This window comes from Phyllobates terribilis, unplaced genomic scaffold, assembly GCF_046119375.1.
Source record: "Phyllobates terribilis strain yellow unplaced genomic scaffold, ASM4611937v1 Scaffold_5__5_contigs__length_657084704, whole genome shotgun sequence".
Lineage (NCBI taxonomy): Eukaryota > Metazoa > Chordata > Amphibia > Anura > Dendrobatidae > Phyllobates > Phyllobates terribilis.
The window spans coordinates 16,802,862-16,827,652 of record NW_027362765.1 but is presented as its reverse complement, the minus strand read 5'-3'; the positions used below and the strand labels follow the sequence as shown (position 1 = coordinate 16,827,652).

General features: G+C 44.9%; 1 protein-coding gene across 3 annotated transcripts in view; it reads left to right on the top strand.

The window, feature by feature from the left end:
• Positions 1-24,479, top strand: part of LOC141270577 (uncharacterized) — a 53,292-nt gene extending 28,813 nt beyond the window's left edge. For 2 of the 3 annotated variants that reach the window (XM_073680654.1, XM_073680655.1), the window contains exons 2-8: positions 1,819-1,966; positions 2,096-2,275; positions 2,349-2,472; positions 2,557-2,654; positions 2,854-2,944; positions 22,349-22,434; positions 22,879-24,479. In XM_073680654.1, coding sequence (XP_073536755.1) covers positions 1,819-1,966; positions 2,096-2,275; positions 2,349-2,472; positions 2,557-2,654; positions 2,854-2,944; positions 22,349-22,434; positions 22,879-23,034 — 883 coding nt within the window. In that variant the 3' untranslated portion in view covers positions 23,035-24,479. The remainder of the gene's footprint in view (positions 1-1,818; positions 1,967-2,095; positions 2,276-2,348; positions 2,473-2,556; positions 2,655-2,853; positions 2,945-22,348; positions 22,435-22,878) is intronic. The other variant, XM_073680656.1, reaches the window with a different exon arrangement.
• Positions 24,480-24,791: the final 312 nt, after the last annotated feature.

The following is a 24,791-nucleotide window of genomic DNA, read 5'->3' as shown; positions in this document are numbered from 1 at the left end:
AAATTTTGGAGCACTTCATTCTTCCCTCTGCCGACAAGCTTTTTGGAAATGGAAATTTCATTCTCCAGCAAGACTTGGCACCTGTCCACACTGCCAAAAGTACCGATACCGGGTTTAAAAACAACAGTATCACTGTGCTTGATTGGCCAGCAAACTCGCCTGACCCTAACTCCATAGAGAATCTATGTGGTATTATCAAGAGGAAGATGAGAGACACCAGACCCAACAATGCAGATGAGCTGAAGGCTACTATCAAAGCAACCTGGGCTTCCATAACACCTCAGCAGTGCCACAGGCTGATCGCCTCCATGCCACGCCACATTGATGCAGTAATTGATGAAAAAGGAGCCCCGACCAAGTATTGAGTGCATTTACTGAACATACATTTCAGTAGGCCAACATTTCGGATTTTAAAAACATTTGTCAATCTGTTATAAAGTATTCTAATTTACAGAGATAATGACTTTTGTGTTTTCATTGGCTGTAAGCCATAATCATCAACAGTAACAGAAATAAACACGTGAAATAGATCACTCTGTTTGTAATGACTCTATATAATATGAGTTTCACTTTTTGTATTGAAGAACTGAAATAAATTAATTTTTTGATGATATTCTAATTTTGTGAGATGCACCTATATATGTCTACAAGCTTTCCAGTATTAATAGGGAAAAGAAAATATGTTTCCCTAAAATTGACTTTTCTTTTAATGGTGCATAAGCGGTATACAAGTACTGCAATAGCAATATTAAACAATGTCTACATGCATGCTCTAAAATAAGCTCTCCCTCCTATAACATAACTTATATAAGACCCGGCAACACGATGCGGCAGATCAATCACAGTAATACCAGTAGCCAGCATGGCTACGGCATTACCGTGTATGGCAGGCAATCCCCGCATGTTTATTGGCTGTCTAACAGGCGCAAAACATTGTGAGGCGGGGACTCGAGCATGTCGCTCAAGAACCAGAAATGCTCTCGAGTAATGAGCGTACCTGAGTACCCCGATGCTCGATCGAGCAGTGGCGATCACACTCGCTCTTCACTAATTGGCACCAAATAACTCCACTCTTGGTGTTCTCACAAACAAGCTTTTATAAATGCCTCAAAATTCTGTTTGTGAAGCAGATATGAGATCTAATGTGATAGAAGATTATAGTCCGGGGAAGATGGGAAACATTCATATAGGTGGCTGGTGGTGATTTTGTCAGGGACAGATGCTGGCCAAATATGTTTATAAAGCTTTAGTAGGAAACGAAGATGTCGTCCTCATTATGAAGTAGTTATTTCTCATGTCACGTGTAATGAATATCTCCTGCAGTATTGTTAATGCCGATTCCAGTGACGGGAAATGAGACGAGAATTAGTGTTATGGAAGATGAGTCTATGAGAAACTTATTCAGCTGCAGACTCCGAGGAAGAAACTGCTTGTTGTCTGTGGCCTAAAATATATATGTTTTATTAGTAGATGTCGGGGAAGGGGTGGGAGGGGGAACCAAAATGTTGTAAAATAATAAAAATACCATTGCTGTTAGGGTCTCCCGCCAATCTCTGTATTCCCTGGTCAGTCCCAACGAACTTGTGATTTCTACAGTTAATCAGTTGCCGAAGCAGTGAGTAACATAGCCAGTGGGAGCACTGAGGAGATGTCTTAGTCAGCAATTCAACTTCTGTTCCCATACATACAAGACTAGAGAACACATCATCTACACGTTCTATCTCCTGATATGTTTCCCCTTATTGTATCCAGTAATTGTAGTATTAAACGGGCTTTTTATGATGTGATGTTCCATCAGCTCATATTCTTCCTATTAAGGTCCCTACAATATCAGATCCTATCAGTGAAAATCTTCTATATAAAGAGAATTATTCTGAATTACTCAAGGATGGATATGAAAAGGGACAAGATGATGGAGAGGATATTACACCTCACCCTAGAGATCATATTCCGGCTTACTGGAGAGGTGAGAGATTCTGATGACGTCACATTACATCATTCTTATCTATGGGAATAACAGATGGACAGAACTGGAGAGGTGAGGACTCTGGAAATGTCTGTAGTGAGATTTAGTAATGTGTCTCTCCATAACCAGAATTACACATTAATGAAGAAGACCTCTAGTGAGCGCTGTCAGTCACCTCTGTCTGAGGGATGGGGCAGATTCCTGATCCCAATCACAGGGCCCCCATCTCACCCCGTGATACATGAAGCCCTCAATGACCAGAAGATCTTAGATCTCACCTACAAGATGATTGAGCTGCTGACGGGAGAGGTGACACTGCTGGGACATTATACAGTAACGCTATGAAGGGATCAGGGGGTGACGGTATCATTGTATGTGTCAGGTTCCTATAAGGTGTCGGGATGTCGCCGTCTATTTCTCCATAGAGGAGTGGGAGTACTTAGAAGGACACAAAGATCTGTACAAGGAAGTCATGATGGAGGTTCCCCAGCCCCTCACATTACCAGGTAATAAACAGTACTAAATACAAACGGCCTATAATTATCTAGATTTGAAGAATGAATAATATAGTCTCTGTGTGTTTCCTCCAGTTGTATCCAGTAAGAGGACAACACCAGAGAGATGTCCCCGTCCTCTTATTTCACAGGACTGTAAACAAGAAGATCCCAATGTTCCTCAGAATCACCAGGTAGATGGAGAGAAGGTGTCATGAGATCCCCCCCTATGATGTGTAGATGGCTGTGAAGGTCTTGTGCTCAGTCTTGTTTTATCCACCAGTATTATATGTTTTATACTTGTGTAATGAGAACGGTGGAGATGGCAGGATTGGAGCTGATCATAGATGTGACTTCTCCATCTGTCTGTGACTTTTACAATATTTGTTTCAGGGTGAAGATCTGACCCATATTACTACTACAGAGACACATGTGAGGGGCCATGAGCGGTGTAAAGAGGAGATTCCTACATATGACTACCCAGGTGAGTAGTAACCACAAAATACAGAGAAGTCACAGATTCTTCTCAGTCACCGGCTGTGGCTGCTTTATCTGTGGTGTAGTCCGGCTGTATCACAATCGTGTGATCACCATTTTGCCGCTAGACAACAACATTCTCCTCCATTGGAAAATGTACAAATTACTTTTTCAACTTGTGAAAGCCCTTTTCTATAGAACTTACAACCTGGAGGATCCACCTACCCCCTGGGATTAGAAGACGTTGACCATTAGGTCTGTAAACTACAAATCCAAATGACAGTATACGTAGAATGTGCTGACAAATTAGAAAATCACTTGGAAGAAAAATATTATGATGGCCTGTAAGAGAAAGCTGAGGGTAATGATGCTGTTGGCTTGCTAGACCCCTGATATCTTATTGGATGAATCTACCTTCTCTCCCTTCTGTGCTGCTGAATGTGCTCATATGGTCCCTACAAGACCAGGTCTAGTCTTTCTGGCCAAACTTCGTCTTTACGAACAACAACATTAAATGTGCATTGAGGGCCAAGTGTGAATTTCTGTACAATAACAGTTTCCCTTCACAATCTCTCCTGAAATGGGAAGCACTAATACTTTCTCTACTCTTCTGGTCAGGACTCATGGTAGCTTCAGTGGTCCACCATAATTGAGTGCGACTCCGATTTAGTGTTGGAGCTCTCCCCACATATATATACGTTGTTGTTGGGGATGTAACGTGTTTTTTTATTTTATGTCTACTTGTATACAGTTTTCATTCAGTGTGATAACTTGATTGTGGTTGGATTTTCCTGCCTCACTTATGTGAGTGTGCAACTCCTTGGTAGTCTTTAAAGGGGTTGTCTGATTAAAATCGGTAATTCTACAGCCACTCTTTAGTGACTGCAGATTTATGAATCCCCACCTCATGCAGTGTGCGCTGCGGGGATTCGCCAGTCTCTGAGCCGGGACGAGTGGATATGTACAGTACAGACCAAAAGTTTGGACACACCTTCTCATTTAAAGATTTTTCTGTATTTTCATGACTATGAAAATTGTACATTCACACTGAAGGCATCAAAACTATGAATTAACACATGTGGAATTATATACTTAACAGAAAAGTGTGAAACAGCTGAAAATATGTCTTATATTCTAGGTTCTTCAAAGTAGCCACCGTTTGCTTTGATGACTGCTTTGCACACTCTTGGCATTCTCTTGATGAGCTTCAAGAGGTAGTCACCGGAAATGGTTTTCACTTCACAGGTGTGCCCTGTCAGGTTTAATAAGTGGGATTTCTTGCCTTATAAATGGGGTTGGGACCATCAGTTGTGTTGTGCAGAAGTCTGGTGGATACACAGCTGATAGTCCTACTGAATAGACTGTTAGAATTTGTATTATGGCAAGAAAAAAGCAGCTAAGTAAAGAAAAACGAGTGGCCATCATTACTTTAAGAAATGAAGGTCAGTCAGTCCGAAAATTGGGCAAACTTTGAAAGTGTCCCCAAGTGCAGTTGCAAAAACCATCAAGCGCTACAAAGAAACTGGCTCACATGAAGACCGCCCCAGGAAAGGATGACCAAGAGTCACCTCTGCTTCTGAGGATAAGTTTATCCGAGTCACCAGCCTCAAAAATCGCAGGTTAACAGCAGCTCAGATTAGAGACCAGGTCAATGCCACACAGAGTTCTAGCAGCAGACACATCTCTACAACAACTGTTAAGAGGAGACTTTGTGCAGCAGGCCTTCATGGTAAAATAGCTGCTAGGAAATCACTGCTAAGGACAGGCAACAAGCAGAAGAGACTTGTTTGGGCTAAAGAACACAAGGAATGGACATTAGACCAGTGGAAATCTGTGCTTTGGTCTGATGAGTCCAAATTTGAGATCTTTGGTTCCAACCACCGTGTCTTTGTGTGACGCAGAAAAGGTGAACAGATGGACTCTACATGCCTGGTTCCCACCGTGAAGCATGGAGGAGGAGGTGTGATGGTGTGGGGGTGCTTTGCTGATGACAATGTTGGGGACTTATTCAAAATTGAAGGCATACTGAACCAGCATGGCTACCACAGCATCTTGCAGCGGCATGCTATTCCATCCTATTTGCGTTTAGTTGGACCATCATTTATTTTTCAACAGGACAATGACCCCAAACACACCTCCAGGCTGTGCAAGGGCTATTTGACCAAGATGGAGAGTGATGGGGTGCTACGCCAGATGACCTGGCCTCCACAGTCACCAGACCTGAACCCAATCGAGATGGTTTGGGGTGAGCTGGACCGCAGAGTGAAGGCAAAAGGGCCAACAAGTGCTAAGCATCTCTGGGAACTCCTTCAAGATTGTTGGAAGACCATTTCCGGTGACTACCTCTTGAAGCTCATCAAGAGAATGCCAAGAGTGTGCAAAGCAGTCATCAAAGCAAAAGGTGACTACTTTGAAGAACCTAGAATATAAGACATATTTTCAGTTGTTTCACACTTTTTTGTTAAGTATATAATTCCACATGTGTTAATTCATAGTTTTGATGCCTTCAGTGTGAATGTACAATTTTCATGGTCATGAAAATACAGAAAAATCTTTAAATGAGAAGATGTGTCCAAACTTTTGGTTTGTACTGTATGAGTTATACATACTCCTGGCCAGAGCCCATTCACAATGCGTTAGCTGGGGGGATTCATAAGTCTGCAGTCTCACAGAGTGACTGTTCCAAATGCCTAAGATTTAAATTTAAGACAACTCAGCTCTGCAGTATCTTAAAAAGTTTTCTTTATATGTCTAATGTTTCTTTTTGAAACTCATCTGACAGAAAATATTGGGCTTTATGATTTTTTAGATTACCAAGAGCCACCGAGCCCGATACTCTAATTACACCAGAGAGGTTTCACCACTAGGCCCCGTCACACTTGGCGTCGCTGCAGCGACCCCGACAAGGATACGACCTGTCAGGGATCTTTGCTGCGATGTCCTGCTCCTGGTTACCAGCCTGCTGAAGCAGGAGCAGGCTGGTAACCATGGTAAACATTGGGTTACTAGGGGCACACGCGCACCTAGTAACCCGCTGTTTATCATGGTTACCAGCCTGCTACGGTGAGCGGGAGGTTACCGCTCACTTTAGCAGGCTGGTAACCATGATAAACAGCGGGTTACTAGGTGCGCGTGTGCCCCTAGTAACCCGATGTTTATCATGGTTACCAGCCTGATCGCTGCTCCCGCTGGTCACACACAGCGATGTGTGCTGACCAGAGGGAGGGCAACGACCAAAAAAGGTCCAGGACATTCTGCAGCGATCAGCGACCTCACAGCAGGGGCCTGATCGCTGCAAAGTATCACACATAGCGACATCGCTGGTGAGGTCGCTGTTGCGTCACCAAAACCGTGACACAGCAGCGATCTCGCTATGTGAGACGGGGGCTTTACTCATTTCTCTTTCCCCCATGACAGCACCACAGAGAGAAGGGATACGCCCTTCAAGGACAGGAAACCTACAGCTAAAAAGGGCGGTACATCTCTCCTGCATCAGTTGGTTTTCTGTCCTTGATGGGGGGCCTACAATGGTGTACCTGTGAAGAAAGGCATACCTGAGGGGTGCCAGAAGAGTAGATCATCGTGGGATGCCAGGCCCGGCCAGACCGGCACAGGCAGCGGGGGGTACCTGCCTCAGCTGGTGTGGTAGCCTGAAGCGCCACTGCTGAGGTCAGCGGGTCTCCAGGGTGGCGTGGAGAGAAGCAGTCCAAGATGGGGTTGCCCTCCATAGTATATGGCGGTGGGTGCTCCACGGAGGCAGCATCTGCTGTGGGCCTGCTACCTCTCCCAGGACTTCCATAGCCTGCTCTGGGCCGGCGTGGTGACTGCAGCGCTCTGGGAACTTCTGGCTTCCACTGCACATGCACACACCGGGCGCCTCTCTATGACGCGGGGCATTACTGGGAGGTCAGCTGACATTGGTTTAGATCAGGGACCGAGCCCATGGGTTCCTCTATAAGCACATAATTAAATTAAATTAAATTAAACGCCGGCTATCAGCTAGAGGGGTTATATAGCACCAGATAGCACTGGGAAGGTGCTTCTCAGAAAGCTCTGGCAGTCTCCCTATTAGCCATGAGTGAGCAGGAGCAACAGGAGGTGCGCAGTCTCTGCATCCCCAGTCATCACAGCGGCAGCCACAGCAGCAAAGGAAGAAGCGTGAGAAGGAAGCAGGACTTTAAGAGGACCCTTCCCATAATCATGAGCGTGGTAACAGCGGAAGTGGGCATTCTGGCAGGTCATCCTAGCGCAGCAAGGACTCCAGTGTGGCGTCAATCCCAAGAGAGAACCCATCTACGAAAATGGTTTCTCCTCCTAACCCTGGAAGGAAAAGTGCGTGCAAGATCAAACACAGGACCTGTGCACTTTGCGCAGAAGAGTTACGCACTACATGAGAGAAAACGGGGACGTAGCTGTTTCCCCATAGCAGGAACAGAGAGTTTAATTAAAGCTGTCAGGTCCACTATGGGATTGATAGATCCCCATCCTAAAAAATCTGTTCAGGACATGATGTTTAGCGGCTTGGAACAAAAAAAAAGAGACGATCTTTCCCCCTCAATGAGAAAGTCCACTCCCTGATTAAGACAGAGTGGAAAAAAACTGAGAGGAAGGGTCTTTTATTCCCAAAAAGAAAGTACCCCTTCGATGACCCGGTATGTTCATTCTGGGAAAAGGAGCCAAAATTAGACGTGGCGATTGCCAAAGCCTCTAAAAAATTTTCCCTTCCGTTTGAAGATATGGGAGTACTGAAAAATCCCATGGACAAAAATGCAGATACCTTCTTAAAGGGTTCCTGGGAGGCCACTTGAAACTCGCGGTGACAGTTATATGTACAGCTAGATCACTGATGGTCTATCTAGACCAACTAGAAACAAAGCTAAAAGAAAAACGTCCACAGATACTATACTAGGCTCTATCCCCGTAATGAAAGGGGCAGCTGCCTTCTTTGCTGACGAATCCGCTGACTCGGTTAGGCAAGCGGCCAGGGCAGCGGGTTTCTCCAACGCAACCCAGCAAGCTCTCTGGCTTAAATGCTGGCCAGGAGACCTCCAGACAAAATCAAAGTTGTGCTCCATTCCCTGTGAGGGCAAATTCTTGTTTGGGCCTACGCTCGATGATATTCTTGACAAAGCCGGGGATAATAAAAAATGCTTGCTTGTCCTCTTCAATACCGCTTACAGAAAGTCCTTTTGGAGTAGGAAGTTTATCCGCAGGAAACCACCCAGGGACTAGGATAAGTGGGAGGATAGGAAGAGGAAGACTAAAGGGTTCATGTTCAACAGACTCCCCAGTGACAGCAGGAAGCCCTCCCAATGAAGGTTCTTTCTCCTGACCTGGGAAAGGATATCCAACAGTTCTTGGATCTTAGACCTAATAAATTCAGGTCTAAAATTGCAAGTTCACTCAATTCCCCATCCAAACTTCATCATAACACCCAAGAGGTTCTCAAATGTAGAACAGCTGGCGTTATAACAAGAGATACTAGGCCTCATAGGGGAAGCAATACTTCAAGAAGTCGCTGCCAAGGAAAAAGGCGAAGGATTCTACTCAATCTGTTACTGAGGGAAAAACGGGACAGGACTTGCAGGACAATTAAAAACCTGAAAAAAATTGAACAAGTTTCTGACGGCTCAATCCTTCAAAATGGAAACAATAAAGACTTCAGTAAAAATGTTGTTTCCAGACTGTTTCATTACTTTTCTGGACCTATAGGATGCTTACTATCACATCCCATCCACAAAGATTATCAGAAATTCCTAAGGGTAACGATACCAATGGGGGGACAGTCAAGCACTATCAGTATACGCCTCTCCCATTCGGACTAGCCATAGCTCCACGGGTGTTCACCAAGATAGTGGCAGAGGTAATGGCTCACTTGAGGCAGTAAGATATCCTGATTGTCCCGTACCTGGACGATTTTCTGATAATAGGCAGTTCTTTCCATCACTGAAAGAACCAACTAGCGAAGGTCATGTATTGCTTTGCAAACTTAGGCTGGCTTTCGAACCTAGAAAAATCCAAAACCGAGCCAAACCAGGTGCAAGAATATCTGGACATTATGATAAGGTTCAAAGAATCAGGAGTGTCGTCTCCTGGCATAGAAAATTCAGAAAATCATAGCTCCGATATCTCGAGTAAGGGACCACCCTTTCTATGACTCTGCGGAAAGCAATGTCCCTCCTAGGTTCCATGACTGCCTGTATTCCGGCCGTCCAGTGGGCTGAGATGCATACCAGGGATTTGCAGTGGGAAATCTTGGGAGCCGAAAAATCTCTAAAAGGGCATTTAAAAGGTCAGCTAACCTTGTCGTCAAGAACCACACTTTCTCTCTCTAGAATGGTGGATGAGGATAGGCAGTTTAACCCGGGGTGTTCTGTGGGTGGTCTCAGTCTCTCTGGTCTTGACCACAGACGCAAGCCTCAGGGGTTTGGGGGCTTACTTGAATGACTAGTTAGCTCAGGGCGTCTGGACAGAGAACCTAGGATCAGTATCCTCAAACATGAAGGAGCTACTAGCAGTGAAATTCGCCCTTTTAGAATTCTTAGACATTCTACAAGGTCACCACGTAAGAGTGTTCTCAGACTATCGGCCAGTAGTAGCATGCTTGAATCATCAAGGGGGAACCCCGTCCCGTTCTCTAATGCAAGTAACAAAATCCATCTTCCTGTTAGCTGAGAGCAATCTGGAGTCTCTATCTGCTCTCCACATAAGAGGGACAGAAAATCTCAGAGTAGACTTCCTGAGTCGGACCCAGCTGAGATAGGGCGAGTGGGAACTGAATCTGTCAGTATTCAATCAGATCACAGAAATGTGGGGACGTCCTAACATAGATCTATTCGCCAACAGTTCGAACAGGAAGGTAGAAGCGTTCTGCTCAATAGACCCCCAAAGGTAACCCAGTAGCATTAGATTCCTTCATGATTCCAAGGAACCACCTTCTAGCCTATGCTTTTCTCCTGATTGCCCTGATTTTGACAGTTCTGAGAAAGATCAGGGAAGACAGTGCAAAAGTAATCTTGATAGCCCCCTTCTGGCCGAAGAGGACATGGGTTTTCTTGACTGAGCATGATGTCCATCTCCGACCCCTGGGTATTTACAGAACTTCCGGATCTTCTTTCCCAGGGACCAGTCCTTCATCCTCAGGTAACAAACTTGCACATGACAGCCTGGAATTTGAGAGGACTCTCTTAAGAGATAAAGGGTTTTCCCCGAACTTAGTCTCCATGTTACTACAAAGTGTGAAACCCGTAACCACCAAACTGTACTTGAAAACTTGGAAGAAGTTCCTTTTATGCTCGGGTTCTAGGTTAGAAGGAGGGGTTCCACTAACTACCATTTTAGAGTTTCTACAAAAGGGGTTGGAGCAGGGTCTAGCCACAAGCACCTTGAAAGTTCAAGTCGCAGCATTAGGAGCTCTATACAATTGCGACCTGGCCAGGAATTAATGGATATCCAGATTCATCAAGGCATCAACTAGATCTAAGCCCATCCCCTCTCGGGATACTCCTCCTTGGGACTTAAACTTAGTCCTTTCAACTCTAACCAAACCTCCCTTCGAACCTTTGGCAGACACATCTCTAAAAATCCTATCCCTTAAGACATCACTCATAGTAGGTCTCATGTCAACACTTAGAGTCAACGACATAAAGGCTTTATCTGCAGGCTCTCCCTTCACACAAATCTTGGAGGATAGAGTTACTCTTAAAACCGACCCAGCCTACCTACCTAAAGTAGGGTCACATTTTCATAGATCTCAGGAGGTCACCCTCCCTTCCTTTTGCCCTAATCCCAAGAACAAGGGAGAAAAGGACCTACACACATTATATGTTAGAAGGTGCCTAATCCAGTACTTAGAGGCCACACGACAGTGTAGGAAGGATAGGGCTCTTTGTGTGCTTCCAGGGTCCTCAGAAGGGACAACAAAAAGCTTCCAAAGGCACATTGGCAAGATGGATAAGAGACTCCATCTACCTGGCATACTCGTCGAGTGGGAAAGCTGGCCCGAAGAATCTGAAAGCTCACTCAACAAGGGCAGTCGCAGCCTCCTGGACGGAAAGAGCGGGTGCCTCGATAGAACAGATATGTAGAGCTGCAACTTGGTCTTCCCCCTCTACATTCTTCAAACACTATCGGCTGCACCTAGCCTCTTCATCAGACCTTACTTTTGGGAGAAGGGTTCTGGAAGCGATGGTCCCTCCCTAATGATAAATTTCTCTGCAATTCTCTCTGTGGTGCCTACATGGGGGAAGGAGAAAGACGTAGTTACTTACCGGTGACAGTTTTTCTCATAGCCCATGACGGCACCCGAACATTCCCTCCCTTCACGTGTGGGTGTGCACACTTACTCCATTATTTATACTGTAAACAACTGATGCGGGAGAAGGATAATGCCCTTTTTATCTGTAGGTTTCCTGTCTTCGAAGGGTGGATCCCCTCTCTCCGTGATGCCATCATGGGCTCTTGAGAAATCCCATTACCGGTAAGTAACTACGTCTTTTTTTACTGATGAAGACTGTTGAGTTTGTTCATTTCAGTAGATGTGTTATATCTATACTCCGTTTTTGACTACAGTAGTTGGTGCCCAAATAATCTTATTTAACCACATCCCACACCAGTTTTGTGTTCCTAACCAGGGCCTATTTTTCAAATTTGACGTGTGTCACTTTATGTCGTGATAACTTTGGATGCTTCTTCTGATTCCAGTGATTCTGAAATATTTTTTTTCTGTGACACATTGTACTTTATGTTTCTTGTAATCTTAGGTTGATATAATTTGTGTTAATTTTTGAAAATATACTATTTACATTTTAAGCTCTTAAAACAGTTAGTGATACCACACAAAATAGTTCATAAAGAACATTTACCAGATTTCTACTTTAGTAAAATCCTCTTTTATTGTTTCAACATCCTTTTAATGTTTTAGGATGATATAAGACCTACACGTTTAGCAACAAGTGTTTATATGTTCAGCTATGTAATGCCAGTGCCCCAGCATAGTCCCCCACCATCCTCCCGGCAGGGACGCCGACATACTCACTGCAACGGCTACAAGGTCTCCCTGTCCTGCCTCATCTAACTGCTCTGTGCGTGTGCTCCCTGCTTCATAAAGGGGCAGTGCGCGTACTCTGGATTTGCCCCCAGCCAATAGCTGGCAGGCATCTAGTACTTAAGGCATCTTCCCTTGTAGGGATGTGCCTGTACAACGCCCTGTATGTGCGGCCTCCCCAATCCTGGTACATGTGACCTCCACAATCCTGGTACTTGTGGCCTCCCCAATCCTGGTACGTGTGGCCTCCCCAATCCTTTTACGTGTGGCCTCCCCAATCCTGGTATGTGTGGCCTCCCCAATCTTAGTACGTGTGGCCTCCCCAATTCTGGTACACGTGGCCTCATTACCACCCCAATCCTGGTACACGTGGCCTCCTTACGCCCCCAATCCTGGTATGCGTGGCCTCCTTACCTCCCCAATCCTGGTATGCATGGCTTCCTTACCCCCCAATTCTGGTATGCTTGGCCTCCTCACCACCCAATCCTGGTATGCGCGGTCTCCTCACCCCCCAATCCTCGTATGTATGGCCCCAATCACTGCACACATAAAATAATAAACATTAATACTCACCTTCCTACCTCACCTCTGCTCCAGCGCTGCGTCCTGTCTGCTGCAGCTCATGTCAGCTTCTGAGCAGCTCCCGCTCTCAGACGCCGAAGTGAGCTGCTGCTGCCGGCATATTCACTCCTCTTCACGCTGGGACTATGGGTGTGGAGAAGAGTGAATACACTTTTTCTTTAGTTGCAGCCACTGTCAGCAGGAACTGCGTCTCAATGCTCCTCCGTGCCCGCTACTTAAGAGAATGAATATTCCCTCTTCTCCACGTCCATGGGAGTGGAGAAGAGGGAATATTCATGTACCTTTAGCATCGGGCATCAGCGGCTACCGCGTGTGCCCCGCTCCTCTGCCGCAACGTCCCTCCCCCCAATACTCCCCTATCCTCCTTGTTCCCACGCTGCTTGGGGCCCACCCGGCTCACGGGCCCCCCTCAGGTCACGGGCCCCATAGCAGTGGCGTGGCCTGCCATCATTGGCGGTACGCCACTGCCCGTTAGGGCCTTTCTCCCCCTTTTGTCATCCCGTTGTTTCCGTGTGTTGTGCCAACAATGCCCTCTTTAGGGTTTAATTTAGGTTTGTACCCTCTAGTTTGTTGTCAGGTTCCTGAACTAGTCCTAGTCTGAACCTGAACCTGTCCTATTAGAACCTGTGCTGAACCGGTCTAGTCTGTCCCTGAACCAGTCTGAACCGGAACTTATTGCTGAACTCGTCCTGTCTGGTTAAGAGCTTATTCCTGACTCCGTCCCATCTGAACACCCAATTCTGTCCGAGTATGATCCTGTTCCGTATGAACAGGCTCCGACATCCAGTCTACCAGTGATTTCGAATTCTGTCCTGCCAGTGACTCAGAATATCACTGTCATTCTGTCTAGTGTTCCAGAATCTGCACTGTCTGAACCAGTACCAGTGTCCGTTCTGTCCAACGCTCCGAGTCCTTGACTGCGATCCTGACCCTTGGCGTCAGCTGCCGCAGTAACTGCGACTGCCCTCAGAGTGGTACCTGGTGGCTACCTGCAGCTCAAGCCTAACTCCACCATTAGGAGCTCTAGCAAAACCAGGTAGCCGCTTAGCCACGCCCCTCCAGGGTAAGCCCGGTCCATGGCGCATTGAGTCCACGATCTGCAAACGTGACGTTAAATATACAAAACAAATAGTTTTTGAAATTACTTTGAGGGGCCTAGAATGCACTTTTCACAGTATCTAAAACCAAATACAGGAATTAACACAAAGTTGAATGCAAAAGTTTTTATTTTTTTCAATAAAATGTTGATGTAGCCCCAATTTTTTCATTTTCGCAAAGGGTAATAGCAAACAGCAAACAGATGGACCGTATAAATAATTTTCCAACTTCTTCTGAATCCGACAATGCCATATATATGGATGTACACTACTGTCTGGGCACATGGTAGAGTTAAGAAGGGAAGGAGCGACATTTAGCTATTGAAATGCAGATTTTGCTGGAATAGTTTGCAGGCAAAATGTAATGTTCGTGGTCACCTGGCAGCTCAAAAGATGGCTAATATGAATAGGCTTGGCGCTATCTACTCTGCTTTCCAGATACCAGGGATTGCCTTTACCTCTATCCTTTAACCCGTCTACATGGAGCTGGACTTATACAGAGACCCTTAGGCTTGGTCCATGGTGTTATTAGCTGTGCTGTGGTGTGAGATGGGAAGAAGAATAGTCAGGGAGTTGGGTCAGAACCAGGAGGGCAGAGAAAGTACAAAATCAGAAAACACATTAGTAGTCAGTAATACACAAGCTGGGAGCAGAGCACAGAGGACTGAACCAGAGGAGAACAAGGCTGGATCTGGCAGCTTCCAGCAATATTCTTTCTAGCCATAACTGTAGAAAAAGACATGGACCATACATCACAAAATTCACACTATCATCTAATGACACTAAGCAAAAATTTACAAACGTAACATTCTGATCAGACTGTATGAAGCCAACTACCATGTCACGGTAAACCTCTGTGGTTACCTAGCCTAAAAGGTGCGGCATCATGCACAACCCACCGCAACAGTAAAAATGCACCAGCAGGGCGGGTGACCTGGTGCCCCACAGCACCCATGCTGCAAGACTGAGTCCTCACGACTACAGGCCACGTCGCCCCACTGACACAAAACCACAGCAACAATGGCCACCATGCAACACCAGGTGAATAGATGTAAAAATTCATCTTCCACATGCTCTCAGACTGAACAAAGAGCAAAAGTACAGTCATGGCCAAAAGTATTGAGAATGAGACAAATAGTAATTTTTCCAAAGTTTACTGCTTCATTTTTTGTAATGGCAATTTGCATATACTCCTGAATGTCAAAGAGTGATCAGCTTAACAGCAATTACTATACTTGCAAAGTCAATATTTGCCCAGAAAATGAACTTTAACCCCCAAAACACATTTCAACATCATTGCAGTCCTGCCTTAAAATGAGCAGCTAACATCGTGTTAGTGATTGATCCATTAACACAGGTGTGGGTGTTGATGAGGACAAGGCTGGCGATCAATCAGTCATGATTAAGTAAGAATGACATCACTGGACACTTTAAAAGGAGGCTGGTTCTTGGTATCATTGTTTCTCTTCAGTTAACCATGGTTATCTCTAAAGAAACACGTGCAGCCATCATTGCACTGCACAAAAATGGCCTAACAGGGAAGAGTATCGCAGCTACAAAGATTGCACCTCAGTCAACAATCTATCGCATCATCAAGAACTTCAAGGAGAGAGCTTCCATTGTTGTCAAAAAGGCTCCAGGGCGCCCAAGAAAGACCAGCAAGTTCCAGGACCATATCTTAAAACTGTTTCAGCTGCGGGATCGGACTACCAGCAGTGCCGAGCTTGCTCCGGAATGGCAGCAGACTGGTGTGAGTGCTTCTGCACGCACTGTGAGGCGGAGACTCTTTGAGCAAGGGCTGGTTTCAAGGAGGGCAGCAAAGAAGCCACTTCTCTCCAGAAAAAACATCAGGGACCGACTGATATTCTGCAAAAGGTACAGGGAGTGGACTGCTGAGGACTGGGGCAAAGTCATTTTCTCTGATGAATCCCCTTTTTGATTGTTTGCGACATCTGGAAAACAGCTCATTCGGAGAAGAAGAGGTGAGCGCTACCACCAGTCTTGTCTCATGCCAACTGTAAAACATCCTGAAACCATTCATGTGTGGGGTTGCTTCTCAGCCAAGGGAATCGGCTCACTCACAGTCTTGCCTAAAAACACAGCCATGAATAAAGAATTGTACCAGAATGTCCTCCAAGAGCAACTTCTCCCAACCGTCCAAGAGCAGTTTGGCGCCCAACAATGCCTTTTCCAGCATGATGGAGCACCTTGCCATAAAGCAAAGGTGATAACTAAACGGCTCATGGAACAAAACATAGAGATTTTGGGTCCATGGCATGGAAACTCCCCAGATCTTAATCCCATTGAGAACTTGTGGTCAATCATCAAGAGACGGGTGGACAAACAAAAACCAACAAATTCTGGCAAAATGCAAGCATTGATTATGCAAGAATGGACTGCTATCAGTCAGGATTTGGTCCAAAAGTTGATTGAGAGCATGCCAGGGAGAATTACAGAGGTCTTGAAGAAGAAGGGGCAACACTGCAAATATTGACTTGCTGCATTAACTCATTCTAACTGTCAATATAACCTATTGGTACTCATAATATGATTGCAATTATATTTCTGTATGTGATATAAACATCAGACAAACACTAATAAAAACCAGAGGCCAGCAGATCATGTGAAAATATAATTTTGGTGTCATTCTCAAAACTTTTGCCCATGACTGTAGGTAGAACCCTGCTTGCAGTCTCCTGCTGGTGCACTGTCGCTGTTACAGTGGATTGAGAAGAGATGTCACACCTTTTAGACTATGGACCCACCGAGAGGTTCACTGTGACGTGGTAGTGAGCTTAATACAGTCTGATCAGAATGTTAAATTAAGAACCTCATGTTAGGTTTGTAAATTTTTGCCTATCGGCATTAGATCAAAGTGTGAATTTTGGGATGTCAGGTACATGTCTTTTTCTACAATTATAGCTTCCAGCTTTAGTAGGGTGTGGTGCTCTCCAGTTGGCTGAAGCAGAGAGCAGATTAGTTCAGCTGAACAGCACACACACCCATACTGCCAGACTGGATGGTACTACAGGTCCCAACAACCCTAATCTTAGTGGCTGGACAGAGCCTGCACCACCCAGAGCTTCCGGTGCCGACGTCTCCTCCTTTACCAGAGCCGCCTGCAGAATGAACAAGGCGGCTCCTGGTGAGAGAAGCAGATGTCGCAGGAGCAGATCCCAGAGGACATGGGACCCACCATTTGCAGAAGCCCTAATATGAAATTAGCACACAGTGGATGTTGCAAAGTGAAAATTGAACATTTGCCATTTTATTACCCAACATATAGTGCCCAGATTGTGCTCTGCAAACACACCATAAATTAAGGGGGTTCTTCTCACTATAGTAATGCCAAATACATGGATGCTAAATGTGGTTTGGACACACTGCAAGGCTCAGAACGAGGGGGAGATTTGACTTTGGGAAAGCGGATATTGCTGGATTGGTTTATGGAAGCCATGTTTGTTTTCAAGAGACTATGAGCCACTAATAATGTGGAAACCTCTGTTTTTCCACTAACAGATGATGGACCTGAGTGGAGACTTTGAATAGAACTTTTTATTGGTATTATTTTTCCCTACATAACATTTTTGGTGGCTTTTATTTCATATTTGGGAGGCAGAACAAACAGTTGAACACCACGCTCTACTGGTTCATCCTATGAGGTTTTCAATTAGACTGTGAACTGTCATTGTCTTGAATGAATCATTGTCTTGAATAATTCAATATGGGATGAGTGAACGTGCTTGGTGATACTTGAATATCACTTGAGTATCTTGGTCCTCGGATGTGCTCATTACTCGGTGAGCATTGGGCGGTGCTCAATTTCAAACTCTAATCCCCGCCCCTGCATTTTTTGCTCCTGTTACACAGCCAATAAACATGCAAGGATTGCCTGCGAGTCACTGTAATGCCGTAGCCATCTTGGTAGTGGTATTTCTGTGATTGGTTGGCCGAATGACATCATCAGAGATTATAAAAGGGCAGGCACCGCCAGGCTCGGCCATTGCACATCTCTGTTGCAGTTGTTATTGGAGGGAGAGAGTGTTTGTCTAGGCGTGTGTGTGCAGTGTACAAAGAATACAACAAGTCCTGTAGTGCTTAACCATCATACTAAGGGCCCTGGTCATGGCTAATCTTTTGCTTTGCTGTTTGTATCACATGCATTCTGCATTTAGTCTACGAAGGGGAAAACAGTTGCAGGAGCAGGGAGAGTGGCAGAATGAAGTCTGTAGACAGGGAATAGGGCTGTGCAGTCCCTTGAAAAACATATAGCTGCGGCATTTTTTTTGTTTGTGAAAAAACTGAATATATTGTGGTACATTTTGGTTTAATATAATACTCCAAAAAAGTGTTGACATTTTTTTTTCTGGATTAAATTTCTCACTCATACAGTATTCCTTGTTCTGGGGTACATTACTGTGATATCTAACGCTGCAAAAATGCTTAAAAAAAATTCTGTTAAATTTTTCACCTATTTCGTAGTCCAGGGTACATTTTTGTAATGTCTATCACTCCAAAAAAAGCATTAACACACTTTGCTGGGTTAAATGAGTCACCCATACAGTAGTCCATGGTCTGAAGTACATTATTGTGATATCTATCACTCCAAAAAAGTATTAACAAACTTTGGTGGGTCAAATAGCTGGAGATCAACCCTATGTATATAACCAACAACTGAGAAATATAGAGAAAAGATATGCAAAATATGGCTATGTGCCCACGATGCAAAAATGAAGCAGAAATTTTCCTGAGCATTTCTGCTTCTCCATTGCCAGAAAAACGCATGCGGTTTTTAGGCACGTTTTTGTAAGCGTTTTTCAAGCGTTTTTGAACACAAATAAAGTTAGTGAAAAAAATAGGACACTTCTGATGTCATGTCCTAGTTCAACCCCTCTTCACCATTTTGCTTTTTGCAAAAGACAGGATGCCACATGAACCTCAGCCCCTGCGTCTCAGCAGACCATGCATGCACCTTTTGCTGATGACTGCCATAAATCTGCACTACTACTGTGAACAGGTAAGATAAATTTAAGTAGATGTTTTTTTACAATAAATATTTTTTTAAAAAAAAAAAATTACGTGGGCTCCCGCAGAATTTTAATAACTAGCAGAGGGAAAGCAGACGGTTGAGGGCTGATGTTATAGTCTGGGAAGTAGCCAATAACCATGGCCCCTTCCCTTGCTATTAATAACGGGCCACAGCAGTTAGCTTAGCCTTTACAGGCCATTGTACAGGGGGACCCCCAAAAAAAATGACGTGGGGTCCCCCTATAAATTGAAGCCAGCAAAGGCTAGCCGCTTTGCCTTTTCTGGCTACTATACAGGGAGACCCCCCCCCCCCCCCAAAAAAGAAATGACATGGAGTGCCCTATAAATTGTAGCCAGCAAAGGCTAGGCAGACAGCTGCGACCTGTTATTAATAGCCTAAAAAGGGGCCATGGTTATAGACCCCCTCCCAGGCTATAATATCAGCCCTCAACCGCCCAAGATTTGGCGCATCATATTTGTGCGCCAAATCTGGTGCATAGCCTCGCTCTTCCACACTGCCCTGGTGCGGTGGCAGGGGGTAATAGCGGTGGGGTTCATGTCAGCGCCAGCTGCCATAAAGCCCAGGTTAGTAATGAGGCGCGTCTATAAGACACCCCCATTATTAACCTACAAAGAGTTAAAAAAAAAAAAAAAAACACACTACACCCAGAAAAAAAATAATTTATTTGAAATTAAACACACCATTTTATTTAATTCTTAATTTACTAAAAAAAATAATTACCTGTCCACGTTCCTGCGCTGATCTCCCATGCACAGCTGTCACATCTGGAGATGTATACTGTATGGAGGAATATGGGGAATGTATTATGCTATATGGAGAACAATGGTGAGTGCATTATAATGTATGGAGGACTATGGGGAGTGCATTATAATGTATGGAGGGCTATGTAGTGTGCATTATATTATACTAGCTAATGTGCTGACCTCATCCCCAATCCTGGTATGCATGGCACCTCTCACCACTAATCCTGGTATGCATGGCACCCCTCATCCCCAATCTTGGTATACATGGCACACCTCATCGCCAATCCTGGTAGGCATGGCACCCCTCATCCCCAGTCCTGGTAGGCATGGCACCCCTCATCCCCAATCCTGTCATGCATGGCACCCCTCATCCCCAATCCTGTCATGCATGGCACCCCTCATCCCCAATCCTGGTATGCATGGCACCCCTCATCCCCAATCCTGGTATGCATGGCACCCTCTCCCTCATCCTGGTATGCATAGTACCCCTTATCCCCAATCCTGGTATGCATGGTACCCCTCATCCCCAATCCTGGTATGCATGGTACCCCTCATCCCCAATCCTGGTATGCATGGTACCCCTCATCCCCAATCCTGTCATGCATGGCACCCCTCATCCCCAATCCTGGTATGCATGGCACCCCTCATCTCCAATCCTGGTATGCATGGCACCCTCATCCCCAATCCTGGTATGCATGGCACCCTATCCCTCATCCTGGTATGCATGGTACCCCTCATCCATATCCTGGTATGCATGGTACCCCTCATCCCTATCCTGGTATGCATGGTACTCCTCATCCCTATCCTGGTATGCATGGCCCCTCATCTGAATCCTGGTATGCATGGCCCCCCCAGATCTCTATCCTGGTATGCATGGCACCCTTCATCCCCCAATCCTGGTATGTATGGCACCCTCATACCCCAATCCTGGTATGCATGGCACCCCTCATCCCTATCCTGGTATGCATGGTACCCCTCATTTCAAATCTGGTATACATGGCACCCCTCATCCCAATCCTGGTATGCATGGCACCCCATCTCTCATCCTGGTATGCATGGCATCCCTCATCCCAAATTTGATATACATGGCACCCCTCATCCCAATCCTGGTATGTATGTCACTCCTCATCCCCCAATCCTGTATGTATGTCACCCCTCATCCCTCAATCCTGGTATGCATGGCACCACCCATTCCCCAATCCTGGTATGTATGGTACCCAATCCCTCATCCTGGTATGCATGGCTTTCTCATCCCCCAATCCTGGTATGTATGGTCTCCTCATCCCCCAATCCTGGTATGCATGGTCTCCTCATCCCCCAATCCTGGTATGCATGGTGTCCTCATCCCCCAATCCTGGTATGCATGGTCTCCTCATCCCCCAATCCTGGTATGCATGGCACCCCTCACCCCCCAATCCTGGTATGCATGGTACCCCTTACCCCCCAATCCTGGTATGCATGGTACCCCTCACCCCCCCAATTCTGGTATGTGACCCCCTCAACCACCCAATCCTGGTATGTACGGTACCCCTCATCCCCCAATCCTGGTATGCATGGTCCCCCTCACACCCAATCCTGGTATGCTTGGTCCCCTCATCCCCCAATCCTGGTATGCATGGTATCCCTCACCCCCCAATCCTGGTATGCATGGTACCCCTCACCCCCCAATCCTGGTATGCATGGTACCCCTCAACCCCCCAATCCTGGTATGTGTGGCCCCCTCAACCCCCCAATCCTGGTATGTGTGGCCCCCTCATCCCTTTCATGCTGCACACACATACCAAAAAAAAACCACTTATACTCACCTTTCTTCCCTGTGCTCCAACGCTGCTGTGTCTTGTTCTGCCGGAGGCCGGGGAGGAGTGTGGCGCCGGAGTACACGCCTGCCTATACTGTGCTGTCCAGCGCCATTGTGCGCCAGATAGCGCTATGCGCATGCGCCGATTCCGACGCCTTCACTCCGCCCCTGGTCTCCGGCCAGAAGAGAGGCGCCGCGGCAACGCTCCTCCCGGTCAGGTAAGTTTGTAAGTATGGCGCCGGAGACACTGAACACATACCGCGATCTCTGGCGCCATACACTCCTCTTACCTATAACGGCTCCATGCGTTCTTCTGTCTGGAGCCAGACGCTTGTAGCGTTATATTATAGATGTAGGACTATGGAGTGTATTATACTAAACAAGCAAAATGCTGCTTATTCATCGATTTTTTTGGATTGTTTGTTTATGCCGAACAAAAATCATCGTTCTCCGCAGCACATCACCAGTGAAAACTGCAAATATGCTGCTTATAACATGATACTGTATGGGGACAGATTGATCTACTAGTGATTGTTCTGTGCCCATCATTCTTCCTCAGTCCGTGTAAAGAAGCCGGGAAACAAATGTAGAACGACATCAATATTGTCGATCACGTTTGTTTAGCGGCCTGAACTCAGCGCGTGTAAATACAGAAAAGTTTCTGTGTGTGGTGCAATATGTTGGCATTTGGGGCCCCATTTTGAACTTTTGCCCAGGGCCCCACTTTGTCTAAAACCGGCCCTGAATATATATTATACCGGAAAAAAGCAGTGAGAGATTTGACTGGATTCATTTACTCATCCATACAGTTTTGCGTGTTTTCTGTTACATTTCAATGTTATATAAAAATCAAAAAAACCTTGAATAAATGTTTATGGATTCAATGATTCATCCATACACTGTAATGTGGTTCTTGTTACATTTCACTGATATATTAAACTCTAAAAAATAACCTTCCAAAACTTTTTATAGATTCAATTAGTCATCCATAGAGTATTTTCTACGTGCTTTCTCTTACTTTTCCTCCATCTTGCGTATCTTCTCCATTTGATCTATCTATTACAATAAATGACATCACTCTTTCCCCTGTACCAGAAATCCGCTGCCTCGGCGTAATCCTCGACTCTGCTTTGTCCTTCCAACCCCACATCCAAGCCCTCGCCACCTCCTGTCGCCACGAGGTAAAAAATATTTCCAGAATCCGCCCCTTGCTCAATCTACTAAACTGCTTGTGCATGCCCTCATCATCTTCTGCCTTGATTACTGCAACATCCTCCTCTGTGGCCTACCTGCTAACACTCTCACACCTCTCCAGTCTGTCCTCAACTCTGCTGCATGACTCGTTCATCTCTCGCCTCGCTACTCCTCTGTTACGCCCCTCTGCAAATCTCTTCACTGGCTCCCAATTGCCCAGTGTATCCAGTTCAAACTACTAACACTGACCTATTAAGCCATCCATAACCTTTCTCCTCCGTACATCTCTGAACTAATCTCCCGATTATATTCCCTCACGTACTCTCCGGTCCTCCCAAGACCACCTCCTCTCTTCCACACTTATTTGTTCCTCACCCAATCGCCTCCAAGACTTCTCCCGTCCAATAATCTGCCACATTCGGATCCTTCAGACGGAACCTAAAAACCTCTCTCTTCAAGAAAGCTTACAACCTGCAATGACCACGCTGCCTCCTCCACACCACTGGAGCTGCTGCCTTACCAACACCAGACCAGCACCTCACCTCCACCAGAGCTGTGCAACCCTCTCCTTCCCCATTATCCTCTAGAATGTAAGCCCGCAAGGGCAGGGTCCTCTTCCCACTGTACCAGTGTCATTGTTTATTTGTTACTGTTAGTGATATCTGTATTTGATATGTAACCCCTTCTCATGTACAGCACCAATGGTGCTATATAAATATATAATAATATATTAAACTCATTTTGCTGGTATACTAAACTACAAAAAAAGCTTCCAAAACTCTAAATGGATTCAATGATTCATCCATAGTTTAACATGCTTTGTGTATAATTACGGTGGGTTAAAATTTTTAAAACCCGCTTGGCCTTGTACAGTTCACAAAATATTTTGTCAAAAAATTGACAATTGTCCTATATACTGTAGAACCTACTTTGTGTGAAATTTCGTTGGTTTGAAATAACTAACAAAATTGGTCTGCCACAAAGGTCCACTTTCTTAATATTTTAATGAGGCTATCCATTTGTTGCCTTCAAGGTTGTATGGATGACCCTGCTTCTAATTTTTGGCATGCTTTGCACTGTGCAGAACTTTTGAGTGGAGGAGTACTACAACTATACTTTGCTCACAATATTTGAATAAGGTACTACAGTTAGTGCCTTCAAAGTTGTATGGATGACCATGCTTGTAATTTTTGGAAGGCTTTACACTTAGTGCATAGCCTTTGAGTCTTGGAGTACCACTACATGACAATTTGAACAGGATGTGTATGAAGCCCACCTTTTATGTCTAATACAGGGTGTATCTGTGTCCCTAATTTTTGGCAGTTCTTGCTTTCTTCATAATTGAAACTTAAATTTCTATTTTTATGCTAAAAAAATCAATTTTGGTTTACTTAAATTATTTTTAAAAAATCCTTTGTTAATTTTGCCTTATATAAAAGGCATTATAGAGGAAAGAATATTTCTTAATTTATTTTCATGTAAACTCTAATTTCTTGTCTATTTTGAATGTTCTATTGTCAGTCCTTAAAGTGGAGTAAAAGTGTGACACCATTGTTTTCAGCAGCGATCTGGGAGTCAGAGATGGTTCCAGAGGTCTTCCCCATCCTGTTCTCCTTCCTTTCAGCACTTTTTCCATCCATTTCAACATTTCAACATTTTTAATACTCCACAGGGTTTGCCAGAAAAATGCTTGGCCTTCCCATGGACTCCCATTATACTCGAAACGAGCATTAGGAATTGCTCGGTTCAAATAATGAGCATTCAAGCATTTTAGTGCTCGCTCATCTCAAATAACTTTCAATTTTTACTGACACTGAAAGTAGAAATATTCAAAAAATTTAAAATTCAGGGATATTTTATTCAAAAATAATAATTGGTTTTATTCTTGGCAGATGACTGTAGCAGGAGATCAAAATGACAACTGTCTTCAATTTTTAAATCAGATGATCTTGAGATCACACAGGATACAGTTGAAGTGAATGCCATTACTCCAGATATACCATCATCTCTTCACAGCAAAGATCTACAGCCATTTTTATGTTCAGAATGTGGGAAACTTTTTACAAATAAATCAAATTTTGTTGAGCACCAGAGAAGTCACACAGAGGAGAAGCCTTTTCTATGTTCAGAATGTGGGAAATGTTTTAGCCGTAGATCATATTTAGTTAATCACCAGAGTACCCACACAGAGGAGAAGCCTTTTAAATGTTCAGAATGTGGGAAATGTTTTAGCCGTAGATCATATTTAGGCAATCACAAGAGAACCCACATAGGAGAGAAGTCATTTTCATGTTCAGAATGTGGGAAATATTTTAGACGCGAATCAGATTTAGTTATACACCAG